Consider the following 19,731-nt stretch of genomic DNA (forward strand, 5'->3'; position numbering starts at 1 on the left):
AGGACTGAGGGGTGTGTGTCGTGCTTGTGCATGTAGGGTACAGCTGTCTCCTCGCACGAGGTGGAGGAAGGTGGTGGGCCCTGCTGCTTGGCTGCCCCACTGCCAGCCTCCGCTCCACTCTCCATTGACGGAAGGGCTGTTCCCTGGGTCTTCTCAGCTCTGCAGGCTGAGGTGGGGGTGCTGGGGGAGCAGATGAGAGATGGACGTGGTCTGTGTGGGAGCCCCCCGTGGGTGCCGCAGCTCTTCTGGCCTGGGGTCTTCCCACAGTGCTGGCTCTGTCCCAGGCTGGTGTGCCTGGCGAAGCAGGACTGGCAGTGCCCTTTTGAGACTCCAAGGAAGTGAAAACAGGCCAGGCATAGCAGCCCACGCCTGTAATCCAGCACTTTGGGAGGGCGAGGTGGGATGATTGCTTGAAGCCAGGAGTTTGAGACCAGCCTGGGCCGCCTAGTGAGACCCCATCTCTACAAAGAAATAACAAATTAGCTGGGTATGGTTGTGCCTGCCTGTAGTCCCAGCTACTTGGGAGGCTAAGGCAGGAGGATTGCTTGAGCCCAGGAGTTTGAGGCCGCAGTGAGCCGTGATTGCACCACTGCACTCCAGCATGGGCAACAGAGAGAGACTCTGTCTCTGAAAAAAAAAAAAAAAAAAAAAAAGGGCGCGGTGGCTCACGCCTGTAATCCCAGCATTTTGGGAGGCTGAGGTGGGTGGATCACGAAGTCAGGAGATCGAGATCATCCTGGCTAACACAGTGAAACCTCGTCTGTACTAAAAATAGAAAAAATTAGCCAGGTGTGGTGACGGGTGCCTATAGTCCCAGTTACTCGGGAGGCTGAGGCAGGAGAATGGCGTGAACCTGGGAGGTAGAACTGGCAGTGAGCCAAGATCGCGCCACTGCACTCTAGCCTGGGCAACAAAGCAACACTGTCTCAATAAAAAAAAAGAAGAAAGAAAAAAAGAAGCAATGAGGTGAAAATAATGTCCACATCCATTGACACCCACATGACCCTCTTGTGGGCCTTTGTGTGTGCTGCGGGCTGTGGCCACAGAGGACGCCTGAGGCCCATGTGTGTCCGTGTGTATGCACCTGCTGGTGCCTGTCCCGCCCCACAGAAGCATCGCGGCTGTGCTCTCTGGGGCGGGCATGCACCTCAGCTGGGACAGGAGCATGGTATGTGGAAGTGTACACTCCTGCATTTTGCCTCCAGTCCCCGCATGCTCATCATGTGTGAACTCCGTCTCTTCCTCCAGGGCTGTGAGACAACCATCCGTGTGGTGTCCATGGACAGAGACTACCACGTGGCATGTTACCACTGTGAGGTGAGCCTGGGCCCCCAGGAGGCTGGCAGCTGGGGTGGGCCTCCTTCCACGCGGCTCTCCTCTCCGGGTGTTCTGTGGGCTCACCTTATCAAAATTTTAGTTTTGCCGGGTGTGGTGGTTCACACCTATAATCCCAGCACTTTGGGAGGCCGAGGTGGGCGGATCAACTGAGATCAGGAGTTTGAGACCAGCCTGGCCAACATGGTGAAACCCTGTCTCTACTAAAAATACAAAAATTAGCCAGGCATGGTGGCAGGCGCCTGTAGTCCCAGCTACTCGGGAGGCTGAGGTAGGAGAATCACTTGAACCCAGGAGGCAGAGGTTGCAGTGAGCCAAGATCATGCCATTGCACTCCAGCCGGGGCAACAAGAGTGAGACTCTGTGTCAAAAAAAAAAATTTTTTTTTTGTTTATATATATTGGAAACAAGATCTCACTCTGTTGCCCAGACTGGAGCCTCAACCTCCTGGGCTCAAGCTATCTTCTTACCTCAGCCTCCTGAGTGGTTACCACCACAGGCTTGCGCCATCACATTCAGCTAATTTTGTTATTTTCAATTAGAGATGGGGTAAACTCCTGGGCTCAAGCGATCCACCTGCCTTGGCCTCCCGAAGTGCTGGGACCACAACGTGAGCCACCGCGATGGCCTCACCTATTTTATGGCGTCTACCCCATTCTATCTATCCGTTTCCTGCCCTGCAGAGAGTGAATTGGGGGAGGGAGTGAAGGTAGGTGCTCCCTGAGCAGCTGGAGGGGTCAGGGTTGGGGGCCGGGGTTCAGGGAAGTGATGGTCAGGCCATAGAAAGGACTGGATTTGGTGAGTGTCTGGATGTGGGGGGTTGAGGGTTGGGGATTGGGAGGTATTCATGAGAACCCCGGCAAAGAGTGAGGGCGGGGGAAGAGGGGATGAGACGCTCTCATTTTTGGTAGCTGGAGATGTCCAGTAGACCTGTAAGTGGACGGGGGTTCAACGACCCTGCAGACAGCTGTGGGAATTTGGGGTCACTGATGTGTGGCGCTCTCTCCTCTGAATCTTTTTCTTTTTTTTTTGAAATGAGTCTCACTCTGTTGCCCAGGCTGGAGTGCAGTGGCGCCATCTCAGCTCACTGCAAGCTCTGCCTCCTGGGTTCAAGCAATTCTCCTGCCTCACCCTCCCGAGCAGTTGGGACTACAGGCGCCCGCCACCATGCCCAGCTAGTTTTTGTGTTTTTAGTAGAGTCAGGGTTTTACCATGTTGGCTGTGCTGGCTGGTTTCAAGCTCCTGACTTCAAGCGATCCACCCACCTTGGCCTCCCAAAGTGCTGGGATTACAGGCGTGAGCCACCGCACCAGACCTTCTTCTCTGAATCCTGGCCCTGGGAATTCCAGTTGCCTTGGCCTCCCCAGATTCTCAACTCAAGGAGACCACGGGGCTCCCCTGGGCAGCCGGAGCAGTCTCCAGGCGGTCAGTCGGGCGGTGTGGGGTGTACCTGCTGGGTTTCCCCTCTCTGAGAGATGATGGGCCTCCCTGGTCTGTTGTCCGGGGTCTGAGAGTCACTGTCATCTCTTTAGCCTGTTGTTCTCGTTGTTGAAGGTGGGAGGGGAAATCCAATTTCTGTTCCTCTGTTCTGGCGGGAAGCAAGGGTCCCGTGATGGACGCAGGGACGGCAGCTGAAGCCAGGGAGCATATGGGGTCTTCCAGGGTGAGTTGGAAAAGAAGGAATGGGGGTCAGGATAGCTCAAGGAGCACCACCACTTAAGGACACACACAGGCGAAGTGGCCACAGAGGGAGGCCGAGGAGGCCTGGGCAGGAGAACCAGGAGGCTGCCGGCGACCGCGCCCCAGCAAGAGCAGAGCAAGTGGCAGCGGGAATCTGCAGTAGCAATCAGGGATCCCCTTGGGTGACAAGGTCTCCTGGGTGCAGGCGAGTGGCCCCATGGGAGCACTGATCGTGCCAGGGGACCCAGGAGGGAGGACGAGGAACAGATAGTCTGCAGAGGGGCCAGGGCTCCCCTCCAGCACTAACAGGACCTCCGCATCCCTCTACCTGCTGGGCTGTCCTGTGGACTGTGCTGCCTGGGGATTGTCCAGTACCGAGCACAGCCAAAGGTCCACCCTGAGAGTCAGAGCAGGGCAGGCGGCTGGTGGTGCTGCTGTGCTGCGATGAGGCTGCTGGATGGGGATTGATACCTCTGGGACCCCGCACTCCTCCCTGGCCTGGTGTGCAAGGCCCAGCCGGTGGCCTGTGGTAGGACAGGCGAGAGACCAGGGAAAGGAGTGAGGTGGTGCCACTGTGGCAGTCCAGCTCCCTTCCCCACGCAGGGCGGGCCAGGTGGTGGTGTCAGGGGCTCTGGATAACGGGGCAAAGCTGCCAGCATTCCAGCCCCAAGCTCGCAAAGGTAAAAACAGTGAGATAAGGGACGTGAAGCCAGCCCCCTGCTTCCCCTGGTGTCTCCAGGTCTACTCACCACTGCCTCTTCAGACCACCTGGGGGTGGCATTCCTCCCTCCGCTCTGCTCCAGGGACCCCTGTGTGGCGGGAACTGGTGGACACTTCCTTCCGGGCCCCCCAGCAGCTTGGAGCACAGGGCCGCTCCCTCCTCTCCCTGCACTTGCTTCACTTTGCCCTTGGGGCTGCCGGGTTTTGGTTTTCTTCACTTTCGTTTCTCCTGGAATCTCCCCAGCCCAGGCCTCTTCTCTTCCTACCTCCTCATGGAAGGTTCTGCTGCTTGCCCTCTTCTCTTTTCCAGTGGTCTGCACTCCCTGGAAGAGGTGGTCTGCTGTTTTGTATTTAAAAACCATCACGTTTGGCTGGGCGCAGTGGCTCACACCTGCAATCCCAGCACTTTGGGAGGCTGAGGTGGGAGGATGGTTATGAAGCCAAGGGTTCAAGATCAGCCAGATCAGCATGGCAAGATGCCATCTCTACAAAATAGAAGGGACAAAAATTATCCGGGCATGGTGGCACGTGTCTGTAGTCCCAGCTACTTGGGAGGCTGAGGTGGGAGGATTGCTTGAGCCCAGAAGTTTGAGGCTGCAGTGAGCTGAGATCGCACCACTGCACTCCAGCCTGGGTGACAGAGTGAGACCTTGTCTAATAAAAAACAGGCCAGGCACAGTGGCTCATGCCTGTAATCCCAGCATTTTGGGAGGCTGAGGCGAAGGATAGCTTGAGGTCAGGAGTTCTAGACCAGCCTGAGCAACGTGAAACCCCATCACTACAAAAAATAAGCAAAATTCACAGGGTGTGGCGGGGTGCGCCGGTGGTCCCAGCTACTCAGGAGGCTGAGGTGGGAGGATCACTTGAGCCCTGGAGCTCGAGGCTGCAGTGAGCCGGGATCCAGACACTGCATTCCAGCCTGGGCGACAGTGAGAGACCCTGTCTCAAACAAACAATAAACAACAAACGAATAAACAAAACACACCCAAACCATCAGGTTTTTATGCTGACACCCACGTTGACTGCCTAGTCCTCTCCCCATAGTCTGACTTATATCCAGTGACTTCCTCTTGGATGCTTGAGAGGCAGCTCCAGTCCCCAGTGCTCCACGCCGGGCTTCCTATCCCCCCTCTGGCAGAAGAAGAGTCTTTTTTTTTTTTTTTTTTTTGAGACAGAGTTTTGCTGTTGTCACTCAGGCTGGAATGCAATGTCAGGCCCTCTGCTCTCTGCAACCTCCACCTCCCGGGTTCAAGCGATTCTTCAGCCTCAGCCTCCCAAGTAGCTGGGATTACAGGCATGTGCCACTATGCTCGGCTAATTTTGTATTTTTAGTAGAGACAGGGTTTCACCATGTTGGCTAGGCTGGTCTCGAACTCCGACCGAGGCGGTGATCCAGCCGCCTCAGCCTTCCAAAGTGCTGGGATTGCAGGTGTGAGCGCCTGTGCCGGGCGGAAGAGTCTTTATGTTGTTATGCGGTCCCCTGCGGCTCTGCCCCGCCCTTCGGTTCTCCCCGTCCCGCCTCATGACTTATGATGTGCGCTTGTCTGCTGACTCTGGGGCTGGGGGGCTGTGTTCTTCCCTAGGACTGCGGGCTGCAGCTGAGCGGGGAGGAGGGACGCCGCTGCTACCCCCTGGCGGGCCACCTGCTGTGTCGTCGTTGCCACCTGCGGCGCCTCCAACCTGGGCCTGTTCCCTCACCCACTGTGCACGTCACTGAGCTCTGAGCAGGGGAAAACCCGTCCCAGGGCCGGGGTGGGTGTGGGTGTGGAGGGTGGGTCTGCGTGAGTGGCCCCGGTCAGTGTCGGGGGAGCTCCCTCTAATCCCACCTTCCCACCGAGCTGCTGTCTGCAGGGGCCGGACCCCCGCGTGGAAGCTTCTATTTATTCACCGTCTGTGCCTGCTCAAGTCACTTCCCTGCGGGCCCTGCCTCCCACCCACCCCATCACCAGCTTTCCACTTGGAGGCCCCCTGCGCCCTGCAGCCTCAGAGTAGGCCGTGGGTCACCAGGCTGGAGAGGGCCCCAGCCCTGGTCAGGGGCGCGAGGTGACGCGGCTGCATTCCTGGGCGGGAGCTGCTGTCCGTTGTTCAGGGACCTGGGGACACCCCCCCCCACCCCCCGCAAAGGGCGCTCCCACGCAGGGTGTGGTCTGGAAGGCGGGGCTGGCAGGGACATGGGTGTTCCTGCGTCTCCTAGCGCAGTGCTTGCTGGTGGGTGGGAGGGTGCCTGGCTTAGGTGGGGTCCCGGGAGGGGGTGAGGAATGACACCCTTGGGGAGCGGGCCTGCAAAGGGCACTGCCTGTGGCCACGTGGTCACTGTGGGAATTGGTCCTGGGGACTTTGATGGGTGTTTGCGGCCCCACTTGCTGCCCTGCTCCCTCTTCCAGGGCTCCTAGCTTGGCGCCCCCCACCCCCCACTCCCTTGCTCAGCCCGGGAAAATACCCCGTGCGGCTGCAGCCCCGGGTATCGCTCAGGAGCGACGACGGGGGCGCCCTGGCCGCGCTGCAGGAAAGCCTGTGTTTGCGCGCGGGGCACGGGGTTCCAAGACAAAAGGACAGGATTTGACTTAAATTAAGTTTTTCCCTTGAGGATATTTTCATTTTCTTTAAAAGAATATAATTTTCTTCTAAGATCTTGGACCAGCCTTGTTATTTTTAAAGCAAATTCCAGCAAACTCACAAGTGTCTAATTTGTCTGTCGTGGAGCTGGTTTTCAGGTGGTAAGAACCTTGTGGTTTCAGGACTTTTGTATAAATTCCTCTAAAACCTCGATTGCGTGTCCGCCTTTCAGACTTTAGGGTAGTGTGGGGTTCTGTGTGTGTAGGGGTGTTGAGGGCAGTCGCCCCATGAAATGCAGTGTGGCGGTCCCTCCGTGCTCCCTGGGACACACTGACGGGAATGTGGGGTCTGGACGTGGGGGAGCCTGGTCCTGATGTGGAATCTCTGCGGGTTCAGGGGACGTTTGGACTGAAGTCGCTGGCTTCTGGGAGAGCCTGGACCCGCCTCTTGGCTGCTGCTCTCTCCTTCCTCCCACACCTTCAGGTGCGAGGCCAGTGAATCACCCGCGGGGCTGGGCCAGGCGCCCGGAACCAGCTGGGCTGTACAGGCCGAGCCCAAGGGAACACCAGGAGGCGCCCGCAGGGAAGTGGCGGCCCCAGAGTCCAGCAGGGCCGAGGCATGGCGCGGGCGCCTCCTGGTGGACTGAGCCGGCAAGTACAGGGACGGTCAGGGATCCTTCACCAGGGACTTCCACAGCGTGGAGAGTGCTGCATCTCAGAGTGGGGCTTTCAGCGGGACCAGGGGCCACTTCCTGGAGGAGGTAATCCCAGTGGGGCCAGAGAGTAAAGTCAAGATATGGAGGCTCCGATGCTGGCTGTCTCTTCCCTGTGAGCTGAGCTGCTTTTTAAAATTTATATATTTATTTTATTTTTTAGACGGAGTGTTGCACTGTCACCCAGGCTGGAGTGCATTGGCACGATCTGGGCCTATTGCAACCTCTGCCTCCCAATTAATTGTCCCAAGTAATTCTCATGTCTCAGCCTCCTGAGTAGCTGGGACTACAGGTGTGCACCATGACGCCCAGCTATTTTTTTTTTTTTTTTTTTAAGACAGTCTTGCTGTGTCACCCAGGCTGCAGTGCAGTGCCATGATCCTGGCTCACTGCAACCTCCGCCTCCCACATTCAGCAATTCTCCTGCCTCAGCCTCCCAGGTAGCTGGAATTACAAGCATGCACCACCATGCCTGGCTAGTTTTTGTACTTTTAGTAGAGTCAGGATTTCACCATGTTGGCCAGACTGGTCTGGAACTCCTGGCCTCAAGCGAGCCATCCACCTCGACCTCCCAAAGTTCTGGGATTATAGGCATGAGTCCCCGTGCCCGGCCTTACTTTTTGTATTTTTAGTCGAGACAGGGTTTCAGCATGTTGGCCAGGTTGGTCTCAAGCTCCTGACCTCAAGCGAGCCCACCTTGGCCTCCCAGAGTGTTGGGATTACAGGCGTGAGCTACTGCGCTTGACCTGGGCTGCTTTCCCTTTGAACTGGTCAGTTGCAAAGCTGTTCTCTGAACTGTCCTCTCCGCTTTCTCCCTCAAACCTGCTTTGAGCCGGGTTTCTCCTTGTTGCCAACCCAGTCCTTCTCCTCCCCTTTCTCTGCGTGTGCCATGGTGGACCCTGCTCTTACATCCATGCGGTTGCCTCAGTGAACCCTGCTCCATCCCGGTCACCATGCACGCTCCTGCCAGCTGGCCTGAGTCATAACAGCTTGGAGTCCCCCCAACCCCACCCAAAGTACCCGCTTTGTCAAAGGTGACAGCCAAGCGAAGGGCAGTGGCCTCACTAGGCCACACTCTGCCTTTCTCTCTGGGTCCCTGGGCCCCGCGTTGCCAGGGCTGGTGGCTGCCGCTCCACTTCCTCCCCCGGAGGTGTGCACTGCAGTTCCCTCCGCCGGAGCCACTCTCTCCCGGGTTTCCTCCTCCTCAGCCTTCTCGTCTCGGCCACTGTGAAGTCAGGCCCCAGTTGTGACACCTCACTTGACACCCACAAGTCTTGGCCCCGGCTCTCCAAGCTCATTTGCCAACAGCAGCGTCTCCATTTCATGCCCAGTGGTGACATTGACTCCATGGTTATAGAGATGGAGGATGCCCTGTGAGAACCGGGCTAAGCCATGCCAGTGGCCTGTGACCCTCCAACCCTGGGTGCCACCCCCCACCTGCTCTAGGGGACCCCCAGTGGTGTGGTCTCTGCTGACACCTGCGCCTGTGCCTGGGGTCCCTGTCATCCTTCCCTGGTCTGAGTGGCAAGTCTCCTGCCATCCATCCCTGCTAGGCGGTGAGCTCTCCAGCCTGGGCCCGCCTAGTGGCTCATGCTCCTTTCTACAGCGCCTGGTTTAGGGTGAATGCTGAGGCTGGAGCTGACCCTGCCCTGGCCTTCAGAGTCTTGGCTTAGTTCCACCTGCACTGGTCCAAGCCCAGCCTGGTTGCCCAGTGAAGGATCCACAGTGGGTACATACAGGGCCAAGCGCTGTCCACACGGGCACATCCCATGTGGGCATGAGTGCTCCCTGCAATCCCCAGACAAGCCTGCCTCTCAGCGGGGCTTAGCTCAGGGCATAGACCCTGAAGGGCTGAGTCTGCCTCTGTGTATGTGTGTGTGTGTGTGTGTGTGTGTGTGAGAGAGAGAGAGAGAGAGAGGCAGGGATGGGGGGAGAGTGTGTGTATCAATGAGAGAGATGGAGAAAGTCATGTGTGAAAGGGATTATTTCAGAAAATGAATGAGAGACATTGGGAGACATGGTGGGAGGTGGAGTGGGAAAGACACCTGTTGTATGAGAGGGAGGCTGTCTCCGAGAACGAGGGGGAAAGATACGGAGACAGGATAAGCGGCAGGGAGAGAGAGGGAGAGAGGGATTGAACTGGAGCGAGACCAACAGAGTCCGGGGTTCTCCCTGCCCTTCCTGGCAGGCAGGCTGCCCTGAAGCCAGGTGATGTGGGAAGATTTGGTGGGTTCTCAGTGACCCCACTGAGGCCTGACCCTCAAGTGGAGAAGGTTCACCTCCTGCAAATGACCAGACTGTGGGCTGTAATTGTGTGTGTGTCTGTGTGTGTGTGGGCCTTATGATGGCCTCTGGAAGGGTCCCGGGGTGGGTGGGTCTTAGGCATGGGGTGCCCTCTGCCCTTATTCTTTCTTCATCCGGGCTCCCTGCCCCTGCTGAGATGGGAAGCACAGATGTCAGCTTGCGGAGCTGCAGGTACCATGACAACCCCAAGTGGACCTGCTCTGGGGGGTGGGTGGGGAGGGGCCACTGGGCAGGATATATGGGACCTGGGCAGGGCTGGGCAGAAGCGTGGAGAGCAGTGTGGGTCAGAGGGTGACTGGGGTTTGGGGTGAGCGGGGTGGGGTGCAGCTGTGCTCACCCCTCCCACCCAGCCCCACCCTGAGGCTGGTCTCCAGCTCCATGAGCAGAGGCCGAGAGAAGTCCCCTTCCGATCATGGGGTCCTGTCTCCTCCATGTCTGGCAGCCCTCACCTAGCCAGGAGGCCAGCAGGGACTTCCAGTGCCGCACTCGGGAGGGGTGAGGGCGTTGCTGGCTGTAGGGTTAGGAGTAGCCTCAGCCTATGGGGCCCAGGAGAGCCTTGGGGTGGGGATCAAGAACAGGTCTGGGAGAGTGGGGAGCACCAGGGCCACCTGAAGCCTCCACCCAGCCCAGCTCTGGAGGCTTTGCTCCCACTCCCCCCATGGTAGGCGTGCACCCTAGAGACTGGTGGGGACCTGGGAGAGGGGCATGTGCACACATTTCATGGGAACGGTGGGGGATTCTGGGAGCCAGCCTGGGTGGGGGCTCAAAGATGGGAGGGGCGCTGAGGCCTGAGGTGGCAGAAGAAACTCACCTGTCTCAGGCCCAGGCCCTCCCCAGGTCTCCAGTCCCTGGCCGGATACCCCAGGATGGCCTGGGATCCTGGAGAGCACAGGAAACTCAGGAGGAGGGTAGACGCAGCTCCTGTCCTTCCACCCGCTTCTCCGACCCTGAGGGCATTGCTGCGCCACCCTTCCAGGCCTGGGGCATGTGTCACAGGGCTGCCAGGAGGGCACAGGGCCCAAGGATTCCCCAGGGATTCCAGGCCCCCTGTGGACCCTCAGGACTGGTAGACCTGGCCCCCTGGCACTTTGTAGGGAGGTGCTCAGCAGTGGTGGTTGTGTGCCTGTCACACCCACCCACCTGTGCCTCCCCTCACCTGCCACGCCCATTGTCCTATACCCAGCGCGCACTCCCCTCCACGCTGCGCACGGGAACCCGTCCGTGTCACACACCTGCCCTGCCATGGTGAAAGGACTGTGTGGGATCTCTTCCTCCCTACCTGAAGTTCCTGCCACTGGGACCTGTCACAGGCACTCAGGACACAGCTGGCTCACCCTCTTCTCTGACAGCACCTGGGACATCCATGCCCCCGTCCATTGTCAGCCCTGCTGAGGAAGGGTTATAGGGTGGGCTGCAGGCTGGAGGCCAGGGAGAGGTGCAGGACCAGGCCTGGTATTTACTCACCCTCCTCCCATCCCACATTGTCCTGGAGCCTCCATCTCCACCTGAGCCAGCCGGGCTGATGAAGATTTCCAGGCATCCTCAGCGAGGCCCATGGCCTGGGGTCGCCACCTTCCTGAGCTGCGTGGATCTCAGCCAGGACTTGTCCCTGAGAACAGATGGGGGCTGGGAGTCCCAGCCCGTTCCTGGACCACCCTGCCATCAGCTTGCCCAGCCTAGTTCCCTTTCTCTTCTGCACTCTGAACGTGCCCTCCGTGTGTTCAGACGCTCATGGTTTCTGGTGAGAAGTTGGCTGTGTCTCTCACGGATCCTTCTTGTAGGTGATGAGTGACTTTTCTTTTGCTGCTTGTCGAGATTCCTGGCTGTGGATTGGATGACTGGGAAGCGCTGTTCCTGAACAGCCCCTGTGACTATGGGGCTGTCCTTCCACAGTGTGTACTGAAGGTGCAGGCCGAACCTTTTAAAGAATAAACAGAAAGAAATCAGCTCTTCCACTTTTTGCAAGTTGGTGAAAACGGACTTCCAGGGAATTTTACCTTTTTATCATCCCATTTACTCTGGAAAGCCTTGTCTCATGTTTTAGAGCTTGTAGGGTTTAATAAAACTAGTTAACAGCCAGGCACAGTGGCTCATGCCTGTAATCCCAGCACTTTGGGAGGCCGTGGCCAGGAGTTCCAGACCAGCCTGGCCAACATGGTGAAACCCCATCTCTACTAAAAATATAAAAACTAGCCAGGTGTGGTGGTGGGCACCTGTAGTCCCAGCTACTGGGGAGGCTGAGGCATGAGAATCGCTTGAACCGGGGAGGCGGAGGTTGCAGTGAGCCGAGATCACGCCACTGCACTCCAGCCTGGGTAACAGAGCTAGACACTATCTCAAAAATAAATAAATAAATTAATTAATTAAATTAAATAAAAATATAACTGGTTAAAAATTCAGTCTCCCTGAAGTAGGTGCTCTTTCCATGTGAAAACTACCTTTTTGGTTTGGTTTGAAGGTAAGAAAGGGGGGGGGGGGGAAATTTGCTCTTTTCGTTTAATAATTGCATTTGGCCTATAATGAAATATTTGATTATTAGACAGCAGTGCCACTAATAAGTTTTACGTTGTCCAGAGTTAATTGTAAACATCAGAACAGGATTCTTAGGACAAAAGCAGTTGTCTTAAGATGAATGGCTCATATTTGGGTGCAGTGTTTGATGTCCAAAAGAAAATGTTACAATCACAAACAAACATAAACTAAAAAAAAATAATAATAAATAAAAATTGCTGGCTGTCCCCTTTGGATGCCAGTTGAATCTGTGTCTTGTGCCTCCTGAGGGTCTGCCCGGTCACATCCCCTTGTCTTCTCTAGGGTTCATGGGGATCCTTCTCATCCTCTTCTAGGTACCAGATTCCATTAGTTTTGTCTGTCAGTCTTATCACCAGGGAGCTGGAGACCTGGAGGGGAGCCCTGGTGTCTGGGACAGTGCCTGTCAGCAGATGGGCTTTTGCTTGGGGGGTGGGGTAGAGAGTGAGCCGCTGCATTATAGACTTGGACTAGGCGGATGCTATTGTTCCTGGTGGTGGTGATGGCAGATGCTGTTGGGTTATGTCACAGAGGAAGCCCGAGCTCCCTGCTGAAGATGATAAGAGATGCACAGATTTTAATCCATCCTATGGCCTCAGCCTCCCGTCCTGGTCCTACACATCCCCTGGAGCAGAGCCTGATTCCCAGCCTCTGTAGGGGATTGAGGAGCAAATAGGTTTCCCCGTCCTGACTCCACCTTGGAGCACCTTCCCCTGAGACCCACCAAGCTCCGTTTCAGTCACAGCATCTTCCTCCTGCTCCATGTGGTTGAAATCTCAGGTCCTCTAAGGATCCCTCCTCATTCTCTTTGTTAGTGTGAGGTGGGACTTTTTTTTTTTTTTTTTTTTCTGAGATGGAGTCTTGCTTTGTCACCCAGGCTGGGGTTCAGTGGCAGAATCTCAGCTCACTACAGCCTTGGCCTCCCGGGTTCAAGTGACTCTCTGGCCTCAGCCTCCCGAGTAGCTGGGATTACAGGCACGCGCTATCACGCCCAGCTAATTTTTTATATTTTTAGTGGAGATGGGGTTTCATCGTGTTGGCCAGGCTGGTCTCTAACTCCTGACCTTAAGTGATCTGCCTGCCTCAGCCTCCCAAAGTGCTAGGATTGTAGGTGTGAGCCGCTGCACCCGGCCTGTGAGGTGGGAAGTTTTAGTACTCCCTTAGCCTTGGTTTGGTTTGGTCACCAGAAGGAGGGGACATGGTGAAGGTTCCAGTCCACCCTATGTAAGCAGCAACCTCTATGGTTTTATTTTTAAAGGTGTGTTGACCTGTGTTCCTTTGCATGGACATGTTTTTATTTGGGGTTACCTTTGTGTTGACTTTATGTGGCCAGGACCCTGGAGATGAGGCCAGGATGGCCGACTCCAACCCCATAGCTGCTTCCTTGCCCTGTATGGAGCAGCTGAGCCAGGGATGCAGGAGCAGCTGTGTCCCTCCCCTCCTGCCAGGCCTCTCCCCCTGCCATCTGGGACTGGTGGTTCCTAGGAGCCCGAAGCGCTGAGCTGCAGGAGGCTACTCATGGCCCCGGGACACACCCATCACCCCATCCGTATTGAGATGTTATCTAGAGAGACGCCTCCAGTAAAATCCGCTCTGCCAAGGTGGTGTATAAACATTTTCTGTGCAAGGACCTTGCCCTCTTTTCAAAAATATAAGTATCAGTCCCACGTGAAAAATTTCTTCTACAACGCAACATATGTTCATTGTGGTACATTTAGGAAATTTAAGTGGTTTATTTCTTGTAAAACATCATCTGTTTTTCTACTGGACCTGGCTTTATAAATCATGTGGTGACAAATAATGTGGCAGTTAGAGCTGGGTGCGGTTGGCTCCTGCCTGTGGTCCCAGCTACCTGGCAGGCAGAGGCAGGAGGAGCGCTTGAGGCCAGGATTCCAGGCTGCAGTGAGCTATGACTGTGCCAGTGCACTCCAGCCTGGGTAACGGCGAGACCCTGTGTTAGCCTGTTTTCACGCTGCTGATACAGACATACCCAAGACTGGGAAGAAAAAGAGGTTTAATTGGATTTACAGTTCCACATGGCTGGGGAGGCCTCAGAATCATGGTGGGAGGCAAAAGGCACTTTCGTGGTGGCAGCAAGAGAAAAATGACAGAGATGCAAAAGCAGAAACGATCTGATAAAACCATCAGATCTCGTGAGACTTATTCACTACCATGAGAACAGTATGGGAGAAACCACCCCCATGATACAAATTATCTCCCACTGGGTCCCTCCCGCTAAACGTGGGAATTAAGGGAGTACAGTTCAAGATGAGATTTGGGTGGGGACATGGAGCCAAATCATATCATTCTGCCCCTGGCCCCTTCAAATCTCATGTCCTCACATTTCAAAACCAATCATGCCTTCCCAACAGTCCCCCAAATTCTTAACTCATTTCAGCATTAACCCAAAAGTCCACAGTCTAAAGTCTAATCTGAGACAAAGCAAGTCCCTTCCGCCTATGAGCCTGTACAAGCAAAAGCAAGCTAGTTACTTCGTAAATACAATGGGGGTACAGGTATTGGGTAAATACAGCTATTCCAAATGGGAGAAATTGGCCAAAACAAAGGGGTTACAGGACCCATGCAAGTCCAAAATCCAGCGGGTCAGTCAAATTTTGAAGCTCCAAAATGATTTCCTTTGATTCCATGTCTCATATCCAGGTCATGGTGATGCACAAGGTGGGTTCCCATAGTCTTAGGCAGCTCCGCCCCTGTGGCTTTGTAGGGTATAGCTCCCCTCCTGGCTGCTTTCACAGGCTGGCATTGAGTGCCCGTTTTCCAGGCACCTGGTACAAGCTGCCAGTGGATCTACCATTCTGGTGTCTGGAGGATGGTGGCCTTCCTCTCACAGCTCCACTTGGCAGTGCCCCAGGAGGGACACAGTGTTGGGGCTCTGACCCCACATTTCCCTTCTGCACTGCCCTAGCAGAGGTTCTCCATGAGGGCCCCTCCCCTGCAGCAAACTTTTGCCTGGGCATCCAGGCATTTCCATACATCTGAAATCTAGGTGGAGGTCCCCAAACCTCAGTTCTTGACTTCTGTGCACCTGCAGGCTCAACACCACATAGAGGCTGCCAAGGTTTGGGGCTTCCATCCTCTGAAACCATGGGCTGAGCTGTACCTTGGCCCCTTTTAGCAATGACTGGAGTGGTTGGGACACAAGGCACCAAGTCCCTAGGCTGCACACAGCATGGGGACCTTGGGTCCAGCCCACAAAACCATTTTTTCCTCCTAGGCTTCTGGGTCTGTGATGGGAAGACCAATGACATGCCCTGGAGACATTTTCCCCATTGTCTTGGGGTTTAACATTCCCCTCATTGTTACTTATGCAAATTTCTGCAGCCAACTTGAATTTCTCCTCAAAAAATAGGTGTTTCTTTTCTACTGCATTGTCAGGCTGCAAATTTTCCATTTTTTTGTGCTCTGTTTCCCTTTTAAAATGGAATGTTTTTAGCAGCACCCAACTCACCTCTTGAATGCTTTTCTGCTTAGAAATTTCTTTCACCAGATAGTCTAAATCATCTCTCTCAAGTTCAAAGTTCCACAAATCTCTAGGGCAGGGGCAAAATGCCACCACTGTCTTTGCTTAAACATAACAAGAGTCACCTTTGCTCCAGTTCCCAACAAGTTCCTCATCTCCATCTGAGACCACCTCAGCCTGGACCTTAGTATTCATATCACTATCAGCATTTTTTGTCAAATATTAAACAAATTTCTAGGAGGTTCCAAACTTTCCCACATTTTCGTATCTTCTGAGCCCTCCAAACTCTTCCAACCTCTGCCTGTTACCCAGTTCCAAAGTTGCTTCCACATTTTCGGGTGTGTTTTCAGCAACACCCCACTCTCTGTACTGATTTACTGTATTAGTTTGTTTTCATGCTGCTGATAAAGGCATACCTGTGACTGGGAAGAAAAAGAGGTTTAATGGAACTTGCAGTTCCACATGGCTAGGAGGCCTCAGAATCATGGCCTGAGGCAAAAGAAAATGAGAGGTGCAAGAGAAAATGACAGGTGCAGAAGTGGAAACCCTCAATAAAACCATGAGATCTCGTGAGACATATTCACTACCATGAGAACAATATGAGGGAAGCTGCCCCCATGATTCAGAATATTTCCCATTAGGTCCCTCCCACAACACGTGGGGATTATGGGAGAACAATTCAAGATGAGATTTCAGTGGGGACACAGAGCCAAATCATATTAGACCCCGTCTCTCCAAAAAAAAAAAAAAATGTAGCTAAGTGTTTGGGCCTGGCTTTCATTATTTACCAAGGATCAAGACCTGAACGTGAAAATGGCAGGCCAAGTGTTCCTGCCTTTGGATGCACATGGCCACCTTGCCTACTAGAATATCTGTGCCAAGCAGTGTTCCCATCCATCATAGGAAAATACTGTTTCCCGCATCCTTACCAATCCTAGATAATGCCAGTAAGAAAACAAAGTCTGTATGAATTTGATGAAAATAATTTGAATGTGCGCATTTGATGAGCTGTGAGAATGAGCATCTTTTGCATGCATTGGCCATGGGCTTCCCTTTTGTGATTTGCCTGTGAATGTCCTTCTTCCAGTTCACTAGTTTGGGATTGAATATTCTTACACATTCTTGATGAAGAACTTTTATTTCAAATTATGAAAGAAAAAAAAACTTGTTAGAATTCTGATTCGAAGTGCTTTCAAATTCTGTATTAATTTGGAACTGACACCCTTTAATATTGAGTCCTGGCTTTGAGGGTCCGGTGCATTTCCTCCATTCACTGAAGTTTTATTTTACATCTCTCAGTAGAGCTTTATGGATTAGGGTCTTCAGAAGCCTCACTTGTTTTTCTGGCTCTGATTTCTTGTCCAGAAACTCCACCCCCGTGCTAAGGAGACAGTGGTGGAAGTGCTGGGCGTGCTGCCTTTCTCCTGGCTCTAATGGGAAGGCCAAGAGGCAGGTCAGGGTCAGACTCAACCTTGAGTCTGGCATTGGCCATTGGCATCATTAGGACCGCAGAAATTGTACTTTGATAAAATGAATACATGGAAATCTCCTCTAACTCAAGAATGCCTTACGTGTTGTGTGTATCGTGCACCTGCCTGTGGAAACAACTTCACTTGTGAGAGAGAGCGAGCCCTGGCATGCAGATGATTTCAGGACCGCCCCCAGCCCGTCCTGTGGTGCAGGATCCAGGCAGCTGCAGTGCAGGCGGGGACCCGTGGCTGGGCGCGGTCCGGTCCTGGGGGGTCCCTGTGCGGTGCGGGTGTCCATGTGCTCTGAGACTCTCATCCTGCTCTGTGGCCTGTCATGTTGTGTGTGCAGCAAAAGGTTTGTGTGCACGTGTGTGAGAATGGGATTGTGTGTGTGTGAGTGGAATGTGCTGGCGGGAGCGTGTGGGGTGTGTGGGTGGCACCTGTAGTTGGGGTGTGTGACTGTGTAGGGTGGGGATCTGTGATTATATGAATATGAGGGTGTGATTGTGGCTGGGACTGGGTGTGTGGCTGCCTCTGTCTCTGCCTCTGTGTCTGATAGAGACGGAGAGATGGGGGAGGCCTGCGGGGCAGGGCCAGGGAACCCTTCCCCACTTTACACCATCTGAGGACTCTCCCCAAGGGGAAAAGCCGGCTACAGTGGAGAAGCACTGGCGGAGTGAGCTTCGTCCTGGGGACAGAGCCTGGGAGACTGCAGCTGAAAGGGTGGGCTCCGGGAGGGCTGCAGGGGCTGAGCAGCAGGGTCAGGGAGCAGAGGGCCTGGGAGCAGAGGGCCACCCTCCCTCCATCTTCCTTCCGTCTCCGGACCTATAGCACTGTGTCCCCCTCCCACCCGCACAGCTGCAGGTGGTGCCAGCTGGGGGCTCTCTAGAGGGAGGGGGCTCCTCTGAGGGCAGAGAGGGCCAGGAGGCTGGGCCTGTGGCTCTAATCTGCTTTGCCCTAGGAGGGACATGCTCAGTGGTGGGGTTTGTGTAGCTGTCACTCACCTGCCTGTGCCCAGCCACACCTGTGACTCCCATCAACCCCACCCAATACACGCGTGGTTCCTCAACTACCATGAGGGGTAGTTCCTGCCTGTGTCACAAGCATCCATCCCACCAACCATACTGCAGGTTACAAGACTGTCCCACAAGCACCACCATGCCCGCCTGAGGTTACCTGGCACACAGGTATCCTCACCTGCATGACATGACCAGATTGTGCACTTTCTATTCTAGGGCCAGGGCAAGCTTGCACCTTCAGCCTTAGGGACACTGGGGGTGGTGATAGCTGGAGGCCAGGGAAGTCACCAGGCTGGAGACATCATCTACCTCCAGGGGAGGGTTGATATCAGACATCTCCTGTGCACCACTTTGAGCCACCTCAGCCTCACCTGGGACTCTGGCTGGCACTGGGACCAGCAGTTCCATGAAGGTTTAGACCATTTCTAGGCTTAGGAAAGGCCTCCCTTATCATCACTGTGGTCTGGGCTTCCTTGTGATCAAGGGGTCCGGACAGCAGATGCAGCCAGCCAGAGTGTGGGGGTGAGGGGGCTGGGCACAGGAAGGACTCGAGGCCTTCCCTGCACCCCCATGGCCACCATTTCAGAGGGAGGACAGCAATTATTTGGGTTTGTCCTGTGAGTGGCGGCAGAGGGCAGAGCCCTGGGCAGGTCCAGAGCCAGACAGGCATCCTGTGCTGCAGCCTCGGGGCCACCAGGGCACACGATGGGGCCGGTGTGAGGGTGTCCCTTGTGTCAAACACCTGGAGAGGTGTCCTGGGGTCAGAGGGTATGTTGGGGCATTTGCAAGATTTCTGGTTTCTGTTGGAGTTGTGTGTCCTGGAGGATGGAGGGAGGAGAGAAAGGGTGGAGAGAAGGGGGAGATGGCCCTTGCTGCTTCCTGGTCTCTAAGTGGGGGTGATGGGTGGTAGGTGAGTGGCAGAGGGGTCAGCGGGAGCTTCAAGGCTGAGCCAGGGAAGTGGAGGCCGCAGAGATGCAGACCTTGCCTGAGGCTGACTCGGGGCTGGGGTTTCTTAGAGGCCAGGACCCTAGAGCTCCCGGACAGGGAGTTTGCAGGAACAGTGACGCAGCACATGACACAGCACAACTCGACACAACACAACCTGGCACAGCAGAGCAGCGTGCGGTGCACTGGGCTGCAGCAGAGTGCAGCCCAGGGTCCAGGGAGTCATGTATGTAGGCTCCGGGAAATCATGGAGCAAACTGACCTGAGCCGCGTCCCTCAGCCAAAGCACAGGTTCCTGGCCTTGAGCCACCCACTTCCTTGTGACAGCTGGGTGCCCTAGTGTCCCTGGGGCTGAGGACAGGGCTGGGGCTGCTGTCCAAGGTGAGGTCTGACTCTAATCCCCTGCCTGTAATTCCCAGTGGGAACTTGAGCATCTTCCAGGGGACCCAGTGGTGCTGATGGGATTTCTGGGCACCTCAGCCAGGCCCCCTGCTGGCCTAGCCACACTGGCTCCCACGGCAATCTGGCCTTGGGGCCTGTGTGGCCTCTGCTTACTGAGCCCTGTGGTTCCCTGCCAGTCACCGTTGGCCCTGCAGCCAGGCTGGCACTTGGAGAATGGCCTGTCCCCAAAGCCTGCACTCCTCCCAGCTCACCCGCTTTGCTTTTCCCCCGCACTGGGAGGTGGGAGCCAGGTTGACACTGGGGGAGGGGCTCCCTCAACTGTGGCTTCACCTTAGGGTTCTGGGCAGGGTTTTGGGCAATGAGACTTTTTGGATAGGGGCTGGAGGTCAACAGCCTGCTCAGTGGGGCGTGGTCCCATAGCAGAGAGACCCACGGTGGAGGAGTAGGGTGAGGTGAGGCGAGGCTTCTGCCTCAGTCTCCCAGTGTAGCTGGTATTATAGGCGCCCGTCCCCATGACCAGCTAATTTTTGTATTTTTAGCACAGATGGGGTTTCACCATGTTGGCCAGCCTGGTCTGGA

General features: G+C 55.2%; 1 protein-coding gene across 6 annotated transcripts in view; it reads left to right on the forward strand.

Annotated features, from left to right (window-relative positions):
* WTI (WT1 interacting protein) overlaps window positions 1–19,731 on the forward strand; it is an 82,252-nt gene that overhangs the window by 13,862 nt on the left and 48,659 nt on the right. For 5 of the 6 annotated variants that reach the window (XR_011617406.1, XM_071086256.1, XM_071086257.1 and 2 more), the window contains exon 7: window positions 1,249–1,317. Coding sequence is in view for 5 of the 6 variants with exons in the window: in XM_071086256.1 (XP_070942357.1) it covers window positions 1,249–1,317 (69 nt within the window). In the remaining variant the exon portion in view is untranslated. Of the gene's footprint in view, window positions 1–1,248; window positions 1,318–5,318; window positions 6,503–19,731 lie in introns of those variants that run through there. The other variant, XM_011765285.3, reaches the window with a different exon arrangement.

The sequence above is a fragment of the Macaca nemestrina genome, chromosome 20 (assembly GCF_043159975.1).
Source record: "Macaca nemestrina isolate mMacNem1 chromosome 20, mMacNem.hap1, whole genome shotgun sequence".
NCBI lineage: Eukaryota > Metazoa > Chordata > Mammalia > Primates > Cercopithecidae > Macaca > Macaca nemestrina.